We start from the raw sequence: 25,791 nt of genomic DNA, 5'->3' as shown, positions 1-25,791 counted from the left end.
GATATCCCGGAATCCAAAGTGAAAAGACCATCAGCAATGCGGCGAGCAAAGGGGACAAACTGGGAGCCCTCCAATGGATATAGGAGATTGTAAGCCACTCTGAGACTCTCATTCAGAGAGAAGGGCGGGGTACAAATCTGCAGTCGTCTTCTTCTTCTAAATGCAAAAGCTAACAGAAAATAACCTGCTCCCTCGATATTGCACCCGCGCTCTGAGATATTACTTCCGTATTTGCTTCTTCGTTTGGACTGCACATAGCTCATTCACTCAATGTTTACAGAGAATCTACAGCAGGGGTGTCAAACATGCGGCCCGGAGGCCAAATCAGACCCTCGAAGGGCTGCAATCAGGACAGGCCCCCAAGCAACTGGCTGTCATCTGCTTCCTTCTCCTTCTCTCTTGCTCCCTTCTGCATCACAGCTTGCTTTTCCAGGCTCTCTCAATCACTCAGGAGCTACAGAGCAAAACCTCTACTTTCTCCATTGGCTGAAGTTCCTCCCTTGGGGAGGAAGTGGGGGGAGGGAGAGCTTGCTTTGCCAGGTTCTCTCAATCACACAGTAGAGCTACTGAGCCAAGCCTCTCTTCCTTCTATTGGCTGAGGCTGCTCCCCCTCCTGGTCCTCCGGGGGAGGAAGGAAAGAGCCAGAGCTTCCTTGGCCCAGTTCCCTGGATCCCATGGGAGAAATACAAAGAAAGCATCTTTAAGACTGAGTGTTAATATTTTAAGCATGTTTTATTTTTAAGCTTTTTTTTAAAAAAAAATCTTTAATTGCTTTTGTTTATGTCCTTTAAAAAGTTTATAACTCTGCTACCTAATCTTAAATAGGTACACACACGGCCCAGCCCGACATGGGGAGGCCCAGCAAGGTCTCATTTATGTCAGATCCGGCCCTCATAACAAATAGGGTTGCCAAGTCCAATTCAAGAAAAATCTGGGGACTTTGGGGATGGAACCAGGAGACTTTGGGGGTGGAACCAGGAGACTTTAGGGGTGGAGCCAAGTGCAAGGGTGTGACAAGTATAACTGAACTCCAAGGGAGTTCTGGCCATCACATTTAAAGGGACCACGCACCTTTTTCAATGCCTTCCTTCTGTAAGAAATAATGAAGGATAGGGGCACCTTCTTTTGGGGCTCATAGAATTGGACCCCCTGGTCTAATCTTTTTGAAACTTGGGGGGGGGGGTATTTTGTGGAGAGGCACTGGATGCTATCCTGAAAATTTGGTGTCTCTACCTCAAAAAACAGCCACCCCAGAGCCCCAGATACCCGTGGATCAATTCTCCATTATTTCCTATGGGAATAAGTCTCCATAGGGAATAATAGAGTTCCCAGCAGACATTTCCCTCCCCTCCCCCCACTTTCTGATGACCCTGAAGCGGGGGGAGGGCCTCCAAACTGGGGGATCCCCTGCCCCCACCTGAGGATCGGCAACCCTCATAACAAATGAGTTTGACACCCCTGATCTACAGCTACTTTTAAATGGGAGCGTGGAGATGAATCTATGCAGAAGGACAGATGCTACCGGGAATATACCGGGGTCTTCCGCAGCCATGAAACCCTCCTTTCCCTACTGAGACGCTCTGCAATTCTACATATACGAACGCTATTCTGAAGGTGCTCCTTAGCTTTCTCTTTTGACCAGAGGGGGGAAAAAAACCAGGTTTATTTTCTCTCTCCGGATTAAAGGGGTAAGTCTCAAATTGTGTTGAAGAAGAAGAAGATATTGGATTTATATCCCGCCCTCCACTCCAAAGAGTCTCAGAGCGGCTCACAATCTCCTTTCCCTTCCTCCCCCACAACAGACACCCTGTGAGGTAGATGAAGATACTGGATTTATATCCCGCCCTCCACTCCAAAGAGTCTCAGAGCGGCTCACAATCTCCTTTCCCTTCCTCCCCCACAACAGACACCCTGTGAGGTAGATGAAGATACTGGATTTATATCCCGCCCTCCACTCCAAAGAGTCTCAGAGCGGCTCACAATCTCCTTTACCTTCCTCCCCCACAACAGACACCCTGTGAGGTAGATGAAGATATTGGATTTATATCCCGCCCTCCACTCCGAAGAGTCTCAGAGCGGCTCACAATCTCCTTTCCCTTCCTCCCCCACAACAGACACCCTGTGAGGTAGATGAAGATATTGGATTTATATCCCGCCCTCCACTCCGAAGAGTCTCAGAGCGGCTCACAATCTCCTTTCCCTTCCTCCCCCACAACAAACACCCTGTGAGGTGGGTGGGGCTGGAGAGGGCTCTCACAGCAGCTGCCCTTTCAAGGACAATTCCTGCCAGAGCTATGGCTGACCCAAGGCCATTCCAGCAGGTACAAGTGGAGGAGTGGGGAATCAAACCCGGTTCTCCCAGATAAGAGTCCGCACACTTCACCACTACACCAAACTGGCTCTCCTGTTGGGAGTGATGTTCCCCTTTGATCAGGGGTGGAATTCCAGCAGGAGCTCCTTTGCATATTAGGCGGCACCCCCCTGATGTAGCCAATCTTCCAAGAGCTTACAAAAGAAAAAGACCCTTGTGAACTCTTGGAGGATTGGCTACATCAGGGGTGTGTGGCCTCATACGAAAAGGAGCTCCTGCTAGAATTCCGCCCCTGCCTTTAATCCGCTTTGCACGCAAGGGGGAAAAGAATCCCCCAAGTGGAAGCAGCTTACACGATATCATTGTTGATCCATTATGTACCTAAATGCTGTCAGGTCACAACTAAATCAAGGCAACCCCAGCAAGGAGTGTTCAAGGCAACGGAGAAGCGGAGGTGGTTTGCTACTGCCTTCCTGTCAAGCATTGTATATTCATCTTCTGTTATAGTATTCAGATAATCGATTTGTTACTAACCCTGAATTAAACTAAGGCACATCAAAGTAGCAACCCCCACCTTTCTTCTGTTGCTTCTACTAACAAATGCAGGAATGCCCTCTTTGAAGATAAGACCTCTTGGGACATGTTCTCAGGCTCAGCCAGGCCTGAACCCAGGACGTGCTAGCCGCAAGACAGAGAAGGAACCTAGCGTGTGAATTTCACACGTGAATGTAGAATTGTTTATAGAACCTTTGATGTGCCATCTTAAAGCCTGTATTCTATTGTTACAAAGTATCAGTTCCAATTTCTCCCAGCTCGGATGAGCCACATGGATTATCAATAAACCAAACTTTGTTTCAAGATTCAAGGACTGGTTATTTTGAGATCTCATGCTTGACATTTCCTCCACAGAACCTTCATCAATGGTCTCCCATCCAAGCAGCGGCCCTGCTTAACTGCCAAGATCTGACAAAATGGGGTTATACCAGGGATGGCTAAACTGTGGCTCGGGAGTCACATGTGGCTCTTTCACACATATTGGGTGGCTCTCGAGGCCCCCGCTGCCCTGTCAGCTGTCTTGGAGAAGGCACTTGTCTCTTTAAATCACTTCTCCAAGCCAAGCCAGCAGGCAGCTTGAAGAATACATTCAAAGTTAAAGTTGCTTTCTTTCCACCTCTCCATCCCCCCACCTATTTGCCTGCCTTTCTGCCTTCCTTCCTTCTTTCTTTGTTCATGTCTTGTGGCTCTCAAACATCTGACATTTATGTCTTGTGGCTCTCGAACATTTATTCTATGTGGCTGTTACGTTAAGTAAGTTTGGCCACCCCTGGGTTATACTATATCACCTATCCTCGGTATATCTGTTATAACATTTTCTGTTATTTTCCCAGCTTTTTCCAGACATAGTTTGTGGAGGTATTTATTTCTGTATAATACAACTGAAATGCCTGCATGTCCATTGTGAAGGGGCAAAGGATTTATGGGGGTTTCGTGGAGATATTGGCACCTTCATAGCTTCTGCCATTAGCTCCTGTGCAGTTGAGTGATGAGACCATTTCTGCAGTAGTGAAATTCCTTGAACTGACTTTTTTAAAAATAGTGTGTTTTGTGAAATTTTCTGCTGTAGATTTTGCCTCAACAGGCACAAACCAGAAGTTTTCTCCTTCTTACTCTGCATTTTTGGCAGGGCTTTTTTTGTAGCAGGAACTCCTTTGCATATTAGGACACATGCACCCTGATGTAGCCAATTCTCCTGGAGCTTACAGGAGGCCCTGTAAGAAGAGCTCTGTAAGCTCCAGGGGGGATTGGCTACATCATCCAATAGAAGGAAGAGAGGCTTGGCTCAGTAGCTCTGCTGTGCGACTGAGAGAGCCTGGCAAAGCATGCTATCCATTCCTCCCCAAGGGAGGAGCCTCAGCCAATGGAGAAAACAGAGGCTTTGCTCTGTAGCCCCTGCACGATTGAGCATGCCTGGCAAAGCAAGCTGTGATGCAGAAGGAAGCAGACAACAGTCAGTTGCTCAGGGGCCTGATAGGAGCCCTCTGGGGGCCTGATTTGGCCCCTGGGCTGCACATTTGACACCCCTTCCCTAAATAAAGGATGATTTGGGTGCGTGAGCATCACCCAAGTGAACAAAACTTATCGTGGGCAAAGTCACAAAACTGGGGTACTCAGTTTGTCGTCTCATTCTGAGCTGCAGTGGTCAGGGAATGAAGCTTGTAAGACAGACACAGAACAAAACTGCATATGCCTGTTCTGGGTCTCACGCTATATTCCCTGCATATTTATATCCAGGCTGTGGGTCATCACTGACCAGAGCAGGAAAGGTCCATCAGTGGCTATTAGCCATAGCATATTGTCGGAACTCTCTGTCTGAGGCAGTGATGCTCTGTATTCTTGGTGCTTGGAAGGGGCAACAGTGGGAGGGCTTCCAGTGTCCTGGCCTCGTTGATGGACCTCCTAATGGCACCTGTTTTTGAGGTTTTTTGGCTACTGTGTGACACAGAGGGTTGGACTGGATGGGCCAATGGCCTGATCCAACATGGCTTCTCTCATGTCTCCCCTCTTCCCCCTTGTTTTATTCCCTTCGTACTCACAGGTTCGTCTTGCTGAGACAGAAGAAAGCACTCCCTTCAGGAATCGGCAACACTTTTTCCTTGGGAATATCCTCCGGTTTGTCCACGCGGGATTCTGCTAAGCTCTCCTGGTCTCCTTCCTCATCCTCCTCTTCCTCCTCACCTGTAAGTAGGGCAGGATTCAGAATTCCATGGGAGCATCTCTACCGAGTGGAGAATATAACTAGTGTCAGGGGTAGAATTCTAGCATCCCTCCCCCCCTTCCTCCCCAAGGGAGGAGCCTCAGCCAATGGAGAAAATAGAGGGTTTTTTCTGCAGCTCCTGTGCAATTGAGCAAGCCTTGCAAAGCAAGATATAATGCAGAAGGAAGCGAGAGGGAGAAGGAAGCAGATGACAGTCAGTTGCTCAGGGGCCTGATAGGAACCCTCCGGAAGACTGACTCAGCCCCCGAACTGCATGTTTGACACCCCTGGCTTAGAGGGAGCGCTGGACCATCCCTTTGAGACTACGTGTCCCCCACCTATGGAATGGCATGCCTGAGGAGGTCAGGATTCGAAGGCTCCCGTTGTCCTGGATTTCTACGGACTATGCAGAACTGGACTGAACTGAATTAAAATGAAAACTGATGCTTTGAATCTTGTTTAAGGAGGAGGTGATTGGATTTATGCCCCGCCCTTCACTACTTGAAGGAGAGTGGCTTACAATGAGAGTCAGTTTGGTGTTGTGGTGAAGTGAGCAGACTCTTATCTGGGAGAACCGGGTTTGATTCCCCACTCCTCCACTTGCACCTGCTGGAATGGCCTTGGGTCAGCCATAGCTCTGGCAGAGGTTGTCCTTGAAAGGGCAGCTGCTGTGAGAGCCCTCTCAGACCCACCTGCCTCACAGGGTGTCTGTTGTGGGGGAGGAAGGGAAAGGAGATTGTAGGCCACTCTCTCTGTCCTTGAAAGGGCAGCTTCTGGGAGAGCCCTCTCGGTCCCACCTGCCTCACAGGGTGTCCGTTGTGGGGGAAGAAGATAAAGGAGATTGTAAGCTGCTCTGAGACTCTGATTCAGAGAGATGGGCGGGGTATAAAGCTGCATTCTTCTTCTTCTTCTTCTTCAGCAGCGACTCATGAAAGCTCCTAACCTGACATGAATTTTGTTAGTCTTTAAGGAGCTACAGGACTCTTGTTTTTTTCTGCTGCTACAGACAGACTAGCACCGTGATCCATCTTGTGGCTTAAAGGGCTATTCGTGGATCTTCCCCTTGATAATCAAGGAATCATTTAAAAAAAAAAAACCACTACTGCATTAAAATAAAGTATAGCAATTTTTTTTAAAAAGAAGTCTTCCTTACCTTCTTCTGCACTGCCTTCCTCTTCTTCTTCCTCTTCATCACCACAGCCCACCTGAGGAGAGGGAAGATTTCAGGTGCCACCAATGGAGAGAATTCTAAGGAGAGAAGAGACTCCTCTCCTCAACTTCCAGACCATCGTGGTACTGCCTGCCGCACAGGGGGACTCAGAAGAATGTAAGAAGAGCCTTGCTGGATCAGACTGGTGGTCGATCCAGTCCAGCATCCTATCTCACACAGTGGCCAGCCGGTTCCTCTGGAGGGCCAACAACAGGGCAGAGAGGCTGAGGCCTTCCCCTGAGAAGAACATCAGAAGAGCCCTGCTGGGTCTGACCAGTGAGGGTCCATCTAGTCCAGCATCCTGTCTCACACAGGGGCCAATCAGTTCCTCTGGAGGACCAACAGCAGGGCAGAGAGGCTGAGGCCTTCCCCTGAGAAGAACATCAGAAGAGCCCTGCTGGATCAGACTGGTGGTTGATCCAGTCCAGCATCCTATCTCACACAGTGGCCAGCCGGTTCCTCTGGAGGGCCAACAACAGGGCAGAGAGGCTGAGGCCTTCCCCTGAGAAGAACATCAGAAGAGCCCTGCTGGGTCTGACCAGTGAGGGTCCACCTAGTCCAGCCTCCTATCTCACACAGTGGCCAGCCGGTTCTTCTGGAGGGCCAACAACAGGGCAGAGAGGCTGAGGCCTTCCCCTGAGAAGAACATCAGAAGAGCCCTGCTGGGTCTGACCAGTGAGGGTCCACCTAGTCCAGCCTCCTATCTCACACAGTGGCCAGCCGGTTCCTCTGGAGCACCAACAACAGGGCAGAGAGGCCGAGGCCTTCCCCTGAGAAGAACTTCAGAAGAGCCCTGCTGGATCAGACCAGTGAGGGTCCATCTAGTCCAGCCTCCTGCCTCACACAGAGGTCACCCAGTTCCTTTGGAGGGCCAACAACAGGGCACAGAGGCCAAGACCTTCATAAGAACATCAAAAGAGCCTTGCTGGATCAGACCAGTGAGGGTCCATCTAATCGAGCATCCCATCCACATCTCCCTCCAATTTCCCCTGCGTCTTCTTGATCTCTAAAAAACAAGAAGCCATAGATGAAATTGGAGGGAGCCAGGGGTCAAAATGTGCCAGAGCAGCAACTGGTGGGAAATCGATCGTTTGAACCAGAGAAAGCAGAACCCCGGGGGGGGGGCGACTGCCCCTGAGGAATTGTTGTATGAGAAGGTAAGATTCACTGGAAAAGACAATAATGCTAGGAAAAGCTGGAGGCCACAGGCAAAGAGAAAGGGTGTGTTCACAAACACGAAATAACACTCCTGTGGTGCAGTCTACATTGGCACTACCCAACGCAGTATCAACACCTGTCTCACCGAACACAAGAGACACTGTCGCTTGTTTCAGCCAGAAAAATCAGCTGTAGCTGAACATGCACTTCAAGAAGGAGACCACGTCATCCACTTTGAAAGAACTGAAGTCCTTTCTACGGTCTCACATTATCATACCCACCTGAACAGAGAAGCTATTGAGATTTACAAACAGCAGCACAATTTTAACAGAAAGGAAGAAGGCATTTTCATCCACCAATCTTGGTACCCAGCTCTGCAAAACACCCTACAGACTATAAATTGCAGAAAGTCTCAGAACAACCAGCAAATTCCACAGAACAATCAGCACAGTCAACAACCATCTTCCTTATCTTCACACCCCTTCCAACCCTCCCAGCAATTAACACAGAACAATGGTCACATTCAACAGCCAGTTTCCTTATCACTACCCTCCCAGGAAGCCCCACCAAACAATGGGCACATCCACAAACCAATTGCCCTTTCATCACACCCCCTCCAGCCTACAAATAGCAGCTCTCCAGCAGCCCTGGCCCCACTCAATGCACAGCAGCCAAGAAGGTCTGAGCGCCTGCTCCGGCTGCAACGCCGCTGAGGATGTTCTCCGCAGCTGAGAACGAAACGTCTGGAAGGAAAACTTTCTCCAGTAGAACACGGCACTTGAGCCCGAAAGATTCTACAAACCCTAATGATGTCACCAGCCGTGAAAACCTGAAATCTTTGATAACGAAATAACACACTTTGCAACTGGATTTTACTGTGTAAGAATGGTAGAATTCACTTGCAAACAGTCACTGTGTGAAATCCACTTGCAAGCATCCACTCGCCATGTGAAAGCACCCGAAGACTCAGCATGAGATGAGCCGACTCGATAAAGAAAGCCACGGTCTTCAGTTGGCAAGACCTGAGCAAGGCTGCTAACAGTAGGATGTTCTGGGGCTCATTCGTTCATAGGGTCATTCTAAATCAGAAGCCACTCAACAACGTTTAACAGACACACACGCGCATATGCATTTGAGATCCTAGGAAGCAGGGGTGGGATTCTAGCAGGAGCTCCTTTGCATATTAGGCCACGCCCCCTGATGTAGCCAACCCTCCAAGAGCATACAAGGCTCTTTTTTGTAAGCTCTTGGAGTATTGGTTACATCAGGGGGGCATGGCCTAATATGCAAAGGAGATCCTGCTAGAATTCACACCCCTGCTGGGAAGCATCAGTTCTATCTCAAAGGGCAGTCTGGAGATCCATAAAGGAGGGACGTAGTTCTCACCTTCACACTCTTCTCGTCTTTTTCATTGCTCTCCTCCCCCTCTGTTGGGGCCTTTCTGGGTTGCAGCCACGGAGGGGACAGAAGACAGCGTTAGAAGGTGGGAAAGAAAACATAACCCTCAGTCTTATATTTGCAATTTGGTGCCCAGAAGTTCTCTCCCGAAAGAGCAGAAGCCGCTACAGGGGGTGTTACTTCTCGGAGAGAGAACAGAAAGGGGAGGAAGGGCTGTAATTTGGTTTTATGCTGCTTTTACCTTTTTGGTTTTAATGTTGTAAGGTAAAAGTAAAGGTAGTTCCCTGTGCAAGCACCAGTCGTTTCCGACTCTGGGGTGACGCTTCTTTCACGTTTTCACGGCAGACTTTTTACGGGGTGGTTTGCCATTGCCTTCCCCGGTCATCTACACTTTCCCCCCAGCAAGCTGGGGACTCCTTTGACCGACCTCGGAAGGATGGAAGGCTGAGGCAACCTGGAGTCGGCTACCTGAACCCAGCTTCCGCTGGGCTCAAACTCAGGTCGTGAGCAGGGAGATCAGGCTACAGTACTGCAGCTTTACCACTCTGCGCCACGGGGCTCTTTTTAATGTTGTAAGTTGCCACAAAACCCTTTGGGTGAGTGGCAACTAAAAGGTCTAATAGATCAAGTTGATCTCTCCAGACCCCCTTCGATAAAACAATCTTTGCAGCTGCAAGGGCAATTTTTTAAAATCATCATCATCACACAGAAAACCCAAAACGAAGATAAGGCAAGACTGAGTCCTGGCAAGAGGGGTGAAATTCTTACAGAAGCTCATATTCCTGGAGCCTTCGTTCAACAGCTGTGTGATGTAATACTTTTCATTACAATCTGTTCTGCCACCCTTGCTTCATTCATCCTCATTTTGGCCTAGAAAATGTATCCTTCATTGGTTTGGGGACACAGCAGTGTAACAGAGGTTCACAAGAACCCACGGAGCTCTCTCTGTCTTTGAGACTATAACGCTCTCGCATTAGATCAAGCCAGAAGATCCTGCCCTCCCGCTGGCCTCTAAAAAGCTCCAGATCAATTTTAGGAGCCCAAAAGCTCCTCTTCTGCAAGATCCCAACGTCTCCCTCCTCTGGAAGAAGAACCTCGGGGCTCTTGGTTCCCTTCCTCCTCCCAGCCCACCCACGACCCACTGTGCCCCATTTCACTTCTCTGATGAGGGGCGGCTCTTACTTCTTCTTTTTCGCGCTATTTATATTGTCCCCGTCTGCGAGGTTGTCCACGGCGATGGCCAAGAAGACATTGAGGAGGATATCTGGGAGTGAGAGCTCAAGGAAAGGTCATTCACACAGAAAGAGGCCACCCTTCCTCAATATATATCGCTCACAGGCATACACAGGGCTTCTTTTAATAGCAGGAATGCACCGGAATGCAGTTCTGGCTTGCTTATGTCAGGGGGAGTGGCCTAATATGCAAATGAGTTCCTGCTGGGCTCTTTCTACAAAAAAAGCCCTGCGGGAAACAATGGTGCCGTCAGGGGGGGTGGCCTAGCACACAAATAAGTTCCTGCTGGGCTTTTCCCACACAAAAAAGCCCTGTGGGAAACAATGGTGCTGTCAGGGGGAGTGGCCTAATATGCAAATGAGTTCCCGCTGGGCTTTTTCTACAACCACAACGTGAGACAATGGTGCTATCAGGGGGAGTGGCCTAATATGCAAATGAGTTCCTGCTGGGCTTTTTCTACCAAAAAAGCCCGGTGGGAAACAATGGTGCCATCAGGGGATGTGGCCTAGCATGCAAATAAGTTCCTGCTGGGCTTTTTCTACAAAAAAGCACTGTGGGAAACCATGGTTATATCAGGGGGTGTGGCCTAATATGCCAATGAGTTCCTGCTGGGCTTTTTCTACAGAAAAACCCATGGGCATACATCATACCTGCTCTCCTTGGAGTTCATTTTCCAAGCAGTACCATGGAGGTGAACACATGAAACTGCCTTATACTGAATCAGACCTTTGGTCCATCAGGATCAGTGCTGTCTACTTAGACTGGCAGTGGCTGTCCAGGGTCTCAGAGGTATTTAGCATCACCTACCACCTGGTCCTTTCAACTGGAGATGCCAGGGATTGAACCTGGGACCTTCTGCATGCCAAGTAGATGCTCTGTTGCTAAACTCTGGCCCCTTCCCACGTGGCATACAACAACTCTCTTTCAACCATGGGCAGGTGTGCTTGAGCGTGCTATCTTTACTAGCCAAAATGGCTCACAGCTGAATGGGAACTTGTGCAGTCTGTACCAATGGTAGGTGGCTGCTGGTTGAAATGTCTGGAAGGGATGGTGCAAACTGAGAAGACAAGAACTAAAGAACCACAGTGCAGGTATGGGGCTGTTGTGCCAAGAACATGTCCATGCAGTTCCCATTAAAAGCACTTGGATGTGTAACCAGAAGGGGAAATTCACAGAATATGGGGCATTGTTACTTGTTTCTGAAATCTAACACAGAGGAGTTAGAGAAAAAGAGGTGCCAACATTAGTTAGGTAACACCAACACAAAAAATTACAGTCACATCTTTCTGTAACAGAGGCAGCGCATTTGTGCATGTGTGCCTCATAATATGGACTGCAAGAGATTCCTGTGTATTGTTATTGATTGTCCAGTGTGACTCCGCCCAAGAATATAAGAACATAACATCAATAGAGTCCTGCTGGATCAGACAAGTGGTCCATCTAGTCCAGCATCCTGCCTCACACAGTGGCCAACCACTCCAACTGGAGGTCCAACAATAGGGCATAGAGGCCTATTGTTCATAAGAACATCAGAAGAGCCTGCTGGATCAGACCAGTGGTCCATCTAGTCCAGCATCCTGTCTCACACATTGGCCAACAAGTCCATCTGGAGGTCCAACAACAGGGCATAGAGGCTGAGGCCTTCATAAGAACATCAGAAGAGCCCTGCTGGATCAGACCAGTGGTCCATCTAGTCTAGCGTCCTCTCTCACACAGTGGCCAACCAGTTCCTCTGGAGGGCCAACAACAGGGCATAGAGGCTGAGGCCTCCCCTGATGTTGCCTCCTTGCACTGGGATTCAGAAGGTTTACTGACTATGAACATGGAGGTTTCCTTCAGTCACCATGGCTAGTAGCAATGATACTTATCCTCCATGAATCTGTCTTAAATCTGTCTATGCCAGTGACCATCACTACACATTTGTATTAATGCCAACAAAACATTGGAAAAACAAAGATACCAGTAGAGTGGGCTAGGTTAGACATTTGCATTATTTAAGAAATACAAAATATAGGCAGAACAGAAAGCAATTATTTGCATTATTTAAGAAATACAAAATTTAGGCAGAACAGGTACCACCTGAACTACATTTGAATCCATTTCAGCAATGCAAACACATTTTTGGGATTAACATCATCCATATTGTTTAGAGTTGTCAATTCTTTTCCCCACTCCGGCAGGTGACTCTTCTTGCACGTGTTCTTTGCACATGGGACACCATGATGTCGCCCAGAAGTGACATCATCACACCGGGCATGTCACACCGTGGACACTCTAGGATTTGCAATAAAATTCTATGGTACCATAGAGTTTTACCGCAAATCCTAGAGTGTCTGCAGCACGACATGCCCAGAGCAATGCCATAACTTCTGAATGACACCATCATGCAGGGCACATCGCATGGTGATGGGGCTGTTTGGGGGGTGGGGCCTGCTCTGTGCCAGTGGGTTAGCCCCCCCCCCCCAACCAGGGGATCCCCCATCCCCAGCACAAGCTTGGCAACCATAATATTATTCTGGCATTCCGGCACGACAGCACAGACCTTTCTGTCAAGCCAACCGTCAAAGGATACAGTTTCCGCAAATGAAAAGGATGATGAAGTAAACGCAGACCAGCATGCCTGGGAAATAGGGGCCGCCGTAGGCCATGATGCCATCATACATCACCGCATTCCAGTCTTCGCCAGTTAGGATCTGCGTCAAGGGCAAAGGGACAATAAAGCGGCAGTTGTTCCATAAACACTCCTCCAGCAGAGCTGCTCGCAATATTCCAGCGGAGAGAACATGGATTTTATTATGCTGCCTCAAGAAAGCCGCCCCCAATTACCCAAATGAGGAATTTCACGGTGTTTCAGCTGCACGTCCTCCTGCGTATTTTGGAATGTTCACATATCTTTGTAGCTAGCTATCCCCCAAGTCTGTACATCACATGTTATCATTTTAATATGTACACAAGAAGAAGAAGATATTGGATTTATATCCCGCCCTCCACTCCGAAGAGTCTCAGAGAGGCTCACAATCTCCTTTCCCTTCCTCCCCCACAACAGACACCCTGTGAGGTAGATGAAGATATTGGATTTATATCCCGCCCTCCACTCCGAAGAGTCTCAGAGCGGCTCACAACCTCTTTTCCCTTCCCCCCCCACAACAGACACCCTGTGAGGTAGATGAAGATATTGGATTTATATCCCACCCTCCACTCCAAAGAGTCTTAGAGTGGCTCACAATCTCCTTTACCTTCCTCCCCCACACCCTGTGAGGTAGATGAAGATACTGGATTTATATCCCGCCCTCCACTCCGAAGAGTCTCATAGTGGCTCACAATTTCCTTTACCTTCCTCTCCCACAACAGACACCCTGTGAGGTGGGTGGGGCTGGAGAGGGCTCTCACAGCAGCTGCCCTTTCAAGGACAGAGTCTCAGAGTGGCTCACAATCTCCTTTACCTTCCTCCCCCACAACAGACACCCTGTGAGGTGGGTGGGGCTGGAGAGGGCTCTCACAGCAGCTGCCCTTTCAAGGACAACTTCTGCCAGGGCTATGGCTGACCCAAGCAGGTGCAAGTGGAGGAGTGGGGAATCAAACCCGGTTCTCCCAGATAAGAGTCTGCACACTTAACCACTAAACCAAACCGGCTCTCCAGACATGCAGCATACAGCGGTCAAGAATTAGTGTTTGAAGATGCTAGGACATTGTATGAGCAGTTGTGGAAGCAAGAAAAAATACCAGAGAAATGGGACTGGATTATAAAAGTTATGTCATGGAGTGAAATGGACAAATTAACAAGAATATTAAGACACTATGATTTAGAACTTTTTAAGTTGGAGTGGAAGAAGTTCAGAAGATACGTAGAAAAAGAGTGGAAAATAAAGGGACATTGGACAATCTTTGATAATGATTAAGTTTTTAAAACAAGAGTATAACTTTTGTTTTTTTAATAGTTAAGGGTACCTTTAATATTTGGGGTTTTTTAAAGTAAATAACACTGGCGGGGGTCAAGTAACGGGGGGAGGGCAGGGGAAAAGTAAGATATGGGCTGGATAAATTTTTCCTTTTTTTAAGTTGTAAGATATAGATATAACTTTGCTACCATATGTTACTAATAAAATTGTTTATAACAACAACAACAAAAGAATTAGTGTTTGAAGCATGTACTTCCCCCAAGATTACACTGCTAAGCTTCCTGGTGGCCTGTCGTGCTCACAGCTTAGAGGGGACACCACTCCCAGGTACGTAACTACAGTGGGGTCAGGGAGGGGCCAGGCCACTCCACCCAAACCCCTCTTCCATCTGTATGGCCCCTCCACTGGAGGGCCTCCAATCTGCCCCCTTTGCTCACCACCACTTGCTGCTGCTCTGAACGCATGGGGGATGTGTGGGGAGAGCTGTGTGTGCGTTAGGCTTAGTCTGTGGCATGGAAACCACCTCCCACCCATTTGCATTCTGAGCGAGTCATTGTGGGACAGATCTCTCTCCTTGGCCCGCCTGCCACAGATTCCTCCTTCCCCTGTCTGGACATGCTTCAGGCTCTGTGATGCATCAAGTCTCATTTTGGGACGTTGATAAATTAACTAAATTAATAAAGACCTTAAATAAATTAAATTATTTAATAAATTAAGCATTTTAATAAATACTTTTTTTATTTCTCTCTTTTTCTACCTTCCTTTTCTTTTCCGTTATAAACAATTTTTTATTAGTAACATATGGTAGTAGAACTATTTCTACAGCTTATAAAAAAAAGCCTTAAGATGAAAGCATCATTCTACCCCACATCTTACTTTCCTCCCACCCCACCCCTCAATAATTGACCTCCGCCAGTGTTATTTTTTTAAAAAACAGATATTAAAGGTACCTTTAACTATCAAGAAAAAACAAAAATTGATTAAGAAAGAGAAAAAAAGAGAAAAAAAACCCTTCAAAAGTTATATTCTTGTTTTAAAGGTCTTAATCTTCAAAAATTGTCCAGTGTCCTTTTATTTTCCACTCTTTTTCTACATATCTTCTGAATTTCTTCCACTCCCAATTAAAGAGTTCTAAATCGCAGTCTCTTAATTTTCTTGTTAGCTTATCCATTTCACTCCATGACATAACTTTTAAAGTCCAGTCCCATTTTTCTGGTATTTTTTCTTGCTTCCACAACTGCGCATACAATGTCCTAGCAGCTGAGAGCAAGTACCATATTAAAGTTCTATCTTCTTTTGGAAAATTCTCCATTTGTAATCCCAGCAAAAATGTCTCTGCTTCCTTTTTAAATTCATATCCTAGGATCTTAGATATCTCTTGTTGAATCATCTGCCAAAACATTTTAGCTCTTTCACAAGTCCACCACATATGGTAGAAAGAGCCTTCATGCTTTTTACATTTCCAACACCTATCTGGCATCTTATTGTCCATCTTTGCTAATTTTTTTGGAGTCATGTACCATCTATACATCATCTTAAAACAGTTCTCTTTAATACTATGACATGTTGCGAGTTTCATAGAGTTTTTCCACAGATGTTCCCAAGATTCCATTTTTATTTCTTTATTTACATTAATTGCCCATTTTATCATTTGAGATTTCACTACTTCATCTTCTGTGGTCCATTGTAAAAGTAATTTGTACACTTTTGAAATTAATTTCTCATTATCTCCAAGCAGAACTCTTTCCATTTCTGTTTGCTCTTTCCTTATTCCTTTAGCTTTAATATCATTCTCCATCAAGCTTTTTATTTGTTGCATTTGAAACCAATCATATTTATAATTCAATTCTTCTGCAGTTTTCATTTCTATTTTCCCACTTTGTATTTTTAGTAGTTGGTTGTATGATAGTTGTTTTTCCTTAACTGTTTTGGCCGTTAACTTTATCACTTCAGCCGGCACTATCCACAGAGGTCTTCTCTCATCGCCATATTTCTTGTACTTTATCCACACATTTAGTAAGTTGCTCCTTATATAATGGTGAGAGAAAAGACCGTCCATCTTCTTTTTCCCATAATACAAGTAGGCATGCCAGCCGAATTTTTTCCCATGGCCTTCTAGCACTAGAAGTTTTTTATTTAATAACGTTATCCTTTCTTTCAACCATACTAAACAAATTGCTTCATGATACAGTTTCAAATCTGGTAATTGAAACCCACCTCTCTCTTTTGCATCTATCAGGACTTTCATTTTAATTCTAGGTTTCCTCCCGGCCCACACAAATTCCGAGATTTTTCTTCTCCATTTATCAAATTGCTTAGCATCTTTCACAATGGGGATAGTTTGAAACAAATACATAATCCTTGGTAAGATATTCATTTTTACTGCAGCTATTCTGCCCAGCAATGACAAATTGAGCTTGTTCCACTTTAGCATATCTTCTTCTATTTTGCGCCAGAGCTTTTCATAGTTGTTCCTAAACAGATCAATATTTTTCATTGTTATCTCTACCCCTAGGTATTTTACCTTAGAGGTAACTTCACAACCCGTTAGTCTTTGTAGTTCTTGTTGTCTATTTTTCTGCATATTCTTACATAAAATTTTTGATTTTTCTTTGTTTATGTAAAGTCCCGCCAACTCCCCAAACTCTTGTATTCTCGTTAGCAACAACGGTGTAGCTTGTAGGGGATTTTCATTTATAAACATTATGTCACGGCTGGGGCCGGGTCAGGCAAAGTCCAGAGGCAGTCCGAGGTCTGTAGCCAGTAAGCAGGAGGGTCCGAGGCGCCAAATCCGAATCACTGTAGAAGTATCGCAGGTCTGAGGTCCAGAAGCCGAGGTCAGGGAGTCCAGAAGTCCAAAGCCAAAGTCAGGGAGTCAGGAACCAAAGTCAAGCCGGAGTGGATGCTAGAATGTCAGGGAGATGACTAGTTGCTTCCACAAAGCTTCCTCCCAAAGCCCACAGCTATATAGCCCTCTGCTGGCTGTTGCCCGTTTGGGCTAATTGCTGGCTCAGGGAGGCAGCCAGGATCCTGTTACCACTCAAGCATCCTTGCTCTTAGAAGGGCCAGAATCCTCTCAGAACTCAGGGCTCAGGGAGCGTCTTGCTTGTGAGCGTGCCGCCCTCCTCCGATCCCTGAGGTCCTGCCGGAGGCGGTCACGCACACGAGCCACCCGAGAGGGCGAGGCAGGGGGGCTGGGATCTTCTCCAGCAGGAGGCAGGGGCACTGGTGCAGGTGGCAGGGGCACAGTTTCCTCATCAGACTCAACTTCCTCTGAAGGGTCCCCAGCACCCATGACACTATCCCCCCCCCCAGGGCCCCCCTCCGTCGAGGGACCTGGAAGGTCGGGGTGGTCGTTGTGGAACTGGTGCACCAAGTCCGGGGCATGAAGATTGTCCTCGGGCTCCCAAGACCGGTCGTCTGGGCCGTATCCCTCCCAGTCCACCAGGTACTGGAGGCCTCCACGATGGTACCGGGAGTCCAGGATCTGGCGCACCTCATATTCTTCCTCGTCATCCACCAACACTGGTGGTGGCGGCGGTGGGGAAGGAGTCCGAGCTGGGTCAGGGGGTGCAGCCGGAACAAGGAGGGAGCGATGAAACACGGGGTGAATGCGGAGGTGGGGTGGCAACTGGAGCCTGAAGGCGACGGGGTTTATTTGTTCAACGACGGGGTAGGGTCCAATGAACCGTGCATCCAGCTTGTGAGACCGACCAGGCCGGCGCAGGTAGCGAGTTGAGAGCCACACCTGATCCCCCGGCTGCACTGGAGGGCCTTCTTGCCTCTTTCGGTCCGCAGCCCGTTTATATGCCTCCTTGGCTTGCTGTAGCTGCTCTCGGAGCAAGTCTTGGCTGGCACGGAGTTCTTGCAGGTAGGCATCGACAGCGGGGACATTCGTGGGTGGTAGGATCGCTGGGAAGAACCGAGGGTGGTACCCGTAGGTTGCAGCAAACGGGGTCATTTGGGTGGATGAATGGACCGCGTTGTTGTATGCGAACTCCGCTAGGGGCAATAGAGTGGTCCAGTCATCCTGCTGGTAACAGGTGTAACAGCGGAGATATTGCTCTAGCGTGGCATTGGTGCGCTCTGTCTGGCCATCTGTCTGTGGGTGGTAGGCCGAGGACAGGTGCACTCGAGTACCCAGGCTGGAATGGAGGGCTTGCCAGAACCGAGAGGAGAACTGAGGGCCCCGATCGGAGATCAGATGGGCTGGGAGTCCATGCAGACGAAAGATGTGTTGCAGGTAAAGCTGGGCCGTCTCCTGAGCTGTGGGGAGTTTCGGGCACGGAACAAAGTGGGCCATCTTGGTAAATAGGTCGACGACCACCCAGATACAAGTCTGACCCTTGGAGCGTGGAAGTTCCGTGATGAAGTCCATCGAGATGGTATCCCAGGGTCCTGAAGATGTGGGCAAGGGCTGCAGCAACCCTGAGGGTTTGGCTGGGATGTCTTTGGCCCGTCGGCAGACGTCACAGGAGCTGACATAGCGGGCAACATCAGCGCGAACTCGTGGCCACCAGAATTCCCTTGTCAGCAAGTGGGTGGTCTTATGCTGTCCAAAGTGCCCGGCGGGTAACGAGTCGTGGGTCAGGCGTAGCACTTCTGCCCGCAAGGGCCCGGGCGGCACATAGAGGCGTTCGCGGTGTAGCAAGAGGCCGCCTCGAGTCGTGAACTCCCCTGTTGGGTCATCTTGGAGAGCCTGGAGGTGTTGCTGGACCCAGGGATCATTGGCCTGGCTAGCCCGAATGTCCTCCACGAGTGCTGGTGAAGTGGAGGTGGCTGCAAATACTGAGGGCGGCAGGATTGGAGCAGCGGGCGCGGTCTCAGTTGAGGCAGGGGCGTATTCCGGTTTCCGGGAGAGCGCGTCTGCTTTCCGGTTCTGGGTATGGGGGATGTAGGAGATCCGGAAGTCAAAGCGAGAGAAGAATAGGGACCACCGGATCTGGCGCTGGTTGAGACGGCGGGTGGTCTGGAGGTGTTCCAAGTTCCGGTGATCGGTGAGCACTTGAACAGGGTGGCGAGCCCCTTCGAGGTAATGCCGCCAAACCTCAAACGCCGCCTTGATCGCGAGCAACTCCCTCTCCCAGATGGTATAGTTCCTCTCTGCAGCAGTGAGCTGCCGCGAGTAATAGGCGCAGGGCTGTAGTGGCTGGGACGGCTCCTCGCGCTGGGACAGCACTGCTCCCAGGGCCACGTTGGAGGCATCAGCTTCCACCGTAAAGGGAAGCTGGGGGTCGGGGTATCTCAGGAGTGGCCCGGTGGCAAAGCGAGTCTTCAGGGTGGAGAAGGCGTTATCGGCCTCTGGGGACCAGTGGAAGGGTTCTTTGGGGCGGAGTAGTTGAGTCAGGGGTGTGGTCAGGGATGCGTAGGCCGGGATGAATTGCCGATAGTAGTTGGCAAAACCGAGGAACCGCTGCAGGTCTTTGCGATTCTGAGGAGCCTGCCAGGTCAGGACCGCTTCTACTTTTTTCGGGTCCATGAGGATCCCCTGCGGTGACACGATGTGCCCAAGGAACTCGACAGAGCGCAGGTCGAAGTCGCACTTCTCCAGCTTGGCGTAGAGACCATGGGCTCGTAGGCGCTGCAGGACCTGGCGGACGTGCTCGGCGTGCTGGGCAGGATTGCGGGAGTAAATTAGGATGTCATCCAGGTATATGATCGCGAAGCGGTCAAGCAGGTCCCGGAATATGTCATTCATGAACCTCTGGAAGACAGCGGGGGCATTGGTCAGTCCGAAGGGCATTACCAGGTGCTCGTACTGCCCGTATCGGGTCCCAAACGCGGTCTTCCATTCGTCTCCGGGCCGTATGCGCACCAAATTGTACGCTCCACGGAGGTCCAGCTTGGTGTAGATTTGGGCCCCCTTTAGGCGATCCAAGAGTTCAGGGATCAGTGGTAGAGGGTACCGGTCGCGGATGGTGATCTTGTTCAGGGCCCGGTAGTCATTGCACAGCCGGAGCTCCCCACTTTTCTTCTTCACGAAGAGCACTGGAGCAGATAGGGGAGAGGTTGAGGGTCGGATGAATCCGCGTTTCAGGTTCTTGTCCAGGAAGTCTCGCAGAGCTGCCAACTCCGGCTCCGACATTGGGTACAGACGCCCCACCGGGAGTGGTGCCCCAGGTACCAAATCAATGGCACAGTCGTAGGGCCGGTGAGGGGGAAGCTGATCAGCTCCTGTCTCTTCAAAGACATCAGCAAAGTCCACATACTTCTGAGGGAGCTGAGGACCACCACTCGGGATGCCAGCTGCTAGAGTGGTGGGAGGAGTCAGATGGGGGCATGGGTCTCGGAAGCGTAGTTCCTGCTGGGCCCAGTCCACGATGGGGTTGTGCAGCTTCAGCCAGGAAAGGCCTAGAATCAGCGGGAAGCGAGGCATGCGGGCGACATCAAACCGCAGCTGTTCTTGGTGCTGCTGGACGTGGAAGGTGATGGGACAGGTCTCCTGGGTGACGGGGCCAGAACGGAGGAGGCGCCCGTCAATAGCCTCCACCAGCGACGGAATCCCTTTTGTCTGCACAGGGATCTGGTGCTGCTTCACAAAGGCGGCATCTATAAAACAGTGGGCCGCTCCCGAGTCCAGCATGGCATACACGAACAGCCAGCGTTCGTCAGGCAGACGGAGTTTGACTGGTAGCAGGAATGGCCCTGGGGTATCAGCCCGCTGTTCGGAGGACCCAGCTAGTCGCCCCAGGCTGGGGGGTCCACTTACGCCTGGGGCTGCCCTTTTGGCGGCGGTGGCAGCGAAGGTCCAGGTATCCGATGCTTAGCAGGGCAGCCAGAGGCATAGTGGCCTGCCGTGCCGCAGTAGAGGCACAGATTCTGCGTGCGGCGTCTGGTCTTTTCCTCTGGGGTCAGGCGGGGTCGAGCAGCTCCAAGCTGCATAGGCTCGTCCTTGGTGCTGGTACTAGCTGGGGACGGGCGAGGAGCCAGGTAGCACGGCGCAGGGAGCTGGCGCCCTCTGGTCTTGGCTTGGCGGCGACTTTCCAGGCGGCCATCGATGCGGAGGCAGAGGGTGATAAGTTCTTGGAGCGTGGGTGGCTGCTCCACCCTGGCCAGTTCATCCAGGACCTCCTCTGCCAACCCCTCAGTAAACTGGTCCATCTGGGCAGCCTCATTCCACGCCAAGTCCTGGGTCAGGAGCTTGAATTCAGTGGCATATTGAGCCACCGAGGAGTTGCCTTGTTTCAGTGCCCTGATCTTCCGGTTAGCTGTGGCTGCTTGGACTGGGTTTGAGAAAGCAGCAGACAGGTGGGCCTCAAACCCCTGGTAATCAGTCAGTAGGGGAGAGGGCGCGACCAGTAAGGGTGTGGCCCATTTGGCCGCCTGCCCCTTTAACAGACTGATGACGAAACACACCTTGGTTTTGTCATTGAGGAAGTCCCGTGCTCTCAGTTCAAAGTACAGCCGACACTGTGCTAGGAAGGCAGGAAATTCTTCCACGGCACCCCCAAATCTGTCAGGTGGGGGAACTGGGCACTTGGCTGGAGCACTGGCCGCAGGTTGTTGCTGCAAGTGCACTACTGCCTGTGTTAGCTGCTGTACCTGGGCTTGGAGCGCAGCCAGTAGTTCTGTGGTTTCACTTGCTTCAGCATCCATCCTGTGGAGTGGGTGTTTGTCGGTGGAAGCAATCTGTCACGGCTGGGGCCGGGTCAGGCAAAGTCCAGAGGCAGTCCGAGGTCTGTAGCCAGTAAGCAGGAGGGTCCGAGGCGCCAAATCCGAATCACTGTAGAAGTATCGCAGGTCTGAGGTCCAGAAGCCGAGGTCAGGGAGTCCAGAAGTCCAAAGCCAAAGTCAGGGAGTCAGGAACCAAAGTCAAGCCGGAGTGGATGCTAGAATGTCAGGGAGATGACTAGTTGCTTCCACAAAGCTTCCTCCCAAAGCCCACAGCTATATAGCCCTCTGCTGGCTGTTGCCCGTTTGGGCTAATTGCTGGCTCAGGGAGGCAGCCAGGATCCTGTTACCACTCAAGCATCCTTGCTCTTAGAAGGGCCAGAATCCTCTCAGAACTCAGGGCTCAGGGAGCGTCTTGCTTGTGAGCGTGCCGCCCTCCTCCGATCCCTGAGGTCCTGCCGGAGGCGGTCACGCACACGAGCCACCCGAGAGGGCGAGGCAGGGGGGCTGGGATCTTCTCCAGCAGGAGGCAGGGGCACTGGTGCAGGTGGCAGGGGCACAGTTTCCTCATCAGACTCAACTTCCTCTGAAGGGTCCCCAGCACCCATGACACATTATATCATCCGCAAATGCTCTGTATTTATAGGTATACCCTTTTATTTGTAGTCCTTCTAAATCTTTTTCATCTTGGATCTGCATCAGTAAAATTTCAAGAGTCATTATGAACAACAATGGCGAAAGCGGGCAGCCTTGTCTAGTACCTTTACTAATTTTCATTTCGTCTGTAAGATCTGCATTGATGCACAACCTTGCCCTTTGTTCAAAATATATTGCCTTTATCATTCTTATAAAACTTTCTCCAAGCTCCATTTTTTCCATCACTGCAAACATGAAGTCCCAATTTAAATTGTCAAATGCTTTTTCTGCATCCGCAAAGAATAGTGCTACTTCCTTTTCTGGATGTCTTTCATAGTATTCTACAATATTTACAACAGTTCTAATATTGTCTCTTATTTGTCTTTTGGGGAGAAAACCAGCTTGGTCCTCCTTTATAAAATTTATCAGATATTGCTTAAGTCGTTCCGCCAGAATTCTTGTAAATATTTTATAATAATTGTTCAAAAGTGATATTGGTCTATAATTTTTCACATTTGTGACGTCTCTTTCTTCTTTAGGTATCAAAGAAATAACGGCTTCCTTCCATGTATTTGGTACCTTCCCTTTAGCTCTTATTACATTCATCAGCTTCTGTAATTTTGGTATTAATTCATCTTTGAAAATTTTAAAATATTTAGCTGTATAACCGTCTGGCCCGGGAGCTTTATCATTCTTCATCACATTAATTGCTGCTTCAATTTCTATTTTTTCAATTGGGTCATTCAGAATTTTTCTCATATTTTCAGTTAAAGGCTCAATTTTTATTTTCTGTAAGTATTCATCTATCTTTTTTCTCTTTACTTCAGCACCTTTAAACAGCTTGGCATAGTACTTAAAAAATTCTCTTTTTATTCCCTCTTGAGTAACTATATCTCTTCCATCTATTACAATTCTACTAATTGTTTTGTTTTCTCTCTTTTTTTTCAGCTGCCACGCCAAGTATTTCCCCGTCTTATTTGCTCCTTCAAACGATTTCTGCTGAAGCCTTTTCAAGTTCCATTCCACTTCTTTGTTTAGTAAATGTCTTAGTTGAGTTTGTAATATTGATATTTCCCTTAGAATCTTCTTTTTCCCTGGTCTTTTCCTCAACGCACCTTCTTTTTTCTTTATTTCATTTTGAATGTCCAATAATTGTTTTTCTTTTTCCCTTTTATCTTTGTTGTTCAATGTAATCAACAACCCTCTCATTACTGCTTTATAAGTATCCCAGACCGTCTGGAAGTCAATATCTTCTTTATCATTCATTTGGAAAAATTCCTTAGTCTCTTTTCCTAGGAAAGTCACTGTTTCTTTGTTCTGTAGCAAATCTTCATTCAGTCTCCATCTTCTCAGTCTTTTGGACAATTTTGTAATCCACATTATTGGGTTATGGTCGGCACCGATTTTAGGCAAAATATCTATCTTCTTTGTTATAAGGCCTAGGTCTCTAGTTCCCCACAACATGTCAATTCTAGAAAAGGTCTTATGTCTTGCAGAAAAAAAAGTATAGTCCCGCACTTCAGGATTGAACTTTCTCCATATATCTTCCAAGTTTTCCTGTTTAACTAACTCAAAGAAAGACTTTGGCAATTTCCCTTCTTTCACACTATTTTTTTTCCCTCCGGATCTATCCAATGAGTTCTCAACTGTTCCATTAAAATCTCCCATTAAGAGTATTTGATCGTAGGTCAACTCATCTAGTTGTTGTATAATGTCTTAAAAAAAAACATCTTTTGCTCCATTAGGTGCATATAGTCCCAATAACAGCATTTTTTTCCCATTTGATGTTATTTCCACTGCTACAAATCTTCCATCTTTATCTTTAAACATCAGTTTTGGCTCCAAGTCCTGTTTAACATAAATGACTACTCCCCTTTTTTTCTGTTTGGCTAATGAAAAAAATTCCCTTCCCAATTGTTTATTCCATAAAAATTTATAATCCTTTTGTTTGATGTGGACTTCTTGCAGACAAATTATGTTACAATTTTGCTTCTTAATCCAATGAAAAGTTGCCCTTCTTTTTCTTTTACTGTGCTAGTCGTGGATCGCACCTAATTACGATTGCCAGATAATAAATTTTGGAATAATGCATAATAGTTGGCACAGAGAATATTTAGGCAGTTAAGAATTCATAGCAATGCATAATTAATAGTTTAATGATAATATGGGTTCAATTAGATTAACTGTGTTTTGATACAGGAATGATTGTTTTAATCTTAATTTTCATTTGGAGTACTGTGTGCAATTCTGGTCACCGCACCTCAAAAAGCATATTATAGCATTGGAAAAAGTGCAGAAAAGGGCAATTAGAATGATTAAAGAGTTGGAACACTTTCCCTATGAAGAAAGGTTAAAACGCTTGGGGCTCTTTAGCTTGGAGAAATGTCAACTGCAGGGTGACATGATAGAGGTTGACAAGATTATGCATGGGATGGAGAAAGTAGAGAAAGAAGCACTTTTCTCCCTTTCTCACAATACAAGAACTCGTGGGCATTCAGTGAAATTGCTGAGCAGTCAGGTTAAAACGGATAAAAGGAAGTGCTTCTTTGCCCAAAGGGTGATTAACATGTGGAATTCACTGCCGCAGGAGGTGGCAGTGGCTACAAGCATAGCCAGCTTCAAGAGGGGATTGGATAAAAATATGGAGCAGAGGTCCATCAGTGGCTATTAGCCACTGTGTGTATGTGCGTGTGTGTGTGTGTGTATATTGGCCACTGTGTGACTCAGAGTGTTGGACTGGATGGGCCATTGGCCTGATCCAACATGGCTTCTCTTATGTACTTATGTTTGTTTTCATCTTGATCTCTCTTCTTGGATAGAAAACGGTCCACATATCTAGATACATCTTTATAACTTAAAATCCTTACTCGATATGTTATTGTATGCATGCAAGTATTTATGCTTGTTTACAACCTGATTTAGGGTTGCCAATCCCCAGGTGGGGCAGGGGATCCCCGGGTTTGGAGGCCCTCCCCCCGCTTCAGGGTCATCAGAAAGCGGGGGGAGGGGAGGGAAATGTCTGCTGGGTACTCTTGATTCCCTATGGAGACTTATTCCCATAGAAAATAATGAAGAATTGATACGTGGGTATCTGGGGCTCTGAGGGCCGTTTTTTGAGGTAGAGGCACCATATTTTCAGTATAGCATCCAGTGGCTCTCCCCAAAATACTCCCTAAGTTTCAAAAAGATTGGAGCAGGGGGTCCAATTCTATGAGCCCCCAAAGAAGGTGCCCCTATCCTTCATTATATCCTATGGAAGGAAGGCATTTAAAAAGTGTGCGGTCCCTTGAAATGTGACGGCCAGAACTCCCTTTGGAGTTCAATTCTGCTTGTCACACCCTTGCTCCTGGCTCCACATCCAATGTCTCCTGGCTCCACCCCCAAAGTCCCCAGATATTTCTTGAATTGGACTTGGCAACCCTAACCTGATTCCATAAGTTTAATTAATTGTATAAGAATATTGATATTAACTTGTATATTTTTTAAAAAAAATCAATTAAAATATAAAGAGGGGAAAAGTCTCATTTTGGGGGCCCTGCCCCTCCCCCCCACCTAAATTTTTTTGGCCACAGGCCTGCCC

The 25,791-nt window shown here is 48.1% G+C and overlaps 1 protein-coding gene across 1 annotated transcript in view; it reads right to left on the bottom strand.

Annotated features, from left to right (window-relative positions):
• Window positions 1–25,791, bottom strand: part of CACNA1F (calcium voltage-gated channel subunit alpha1 F) — a 157,796-nt gene that overhangs the window by 69,553 nt on the left and 62,452 nt on the right. Inside the window, exons 16-20 of the mRNA XM_060253249.1 lie at window positions 12,638–12,758; window positions 10,015–10,096; window positions 8,821–8,875; window positions 6,220–6,271; window positions 4,906–5,047 (exon numbers count right to left, since the gene is read on the bottom strand). Coding sequence (XP_060109232.1) covers window positions 4,906–5,047; window positions 6,220–6,271; window positions 8,821–8,875; window positions 10,015–10,096; window positions 12,638–12,758 — 452 coding nt within the window. The remainder of the gene's footprint in view (window positions 1–4,905; window positions 5,048–6,219; window positions 6,272–8,820; window positions 8,876–10,014; window positions 10,097–12,637; window positions 12,759–25,791) is intronic.

This window comes from Heteronotia binoei, chromosome 13 (genome assembly GCF_032191835.1).
Source record: "Heteronotia binoei isolate CCM8104 ecotype False Entrance Well chromosome 13, APGP_CSIRO_Hbin_v1, whole genome shotgun sequence".
NCBI classification, from domain to species: Eukaryota; Metazoa; Chordata; class Lepidosauria; order Squamata; family Gekkonidae; genus Heteronotia; species Heteronotia binoei.
Note: the sequence above shows the minus strand (reverse complement) of the source record. Positions and strands in the feature narration are given on the sequence as shown.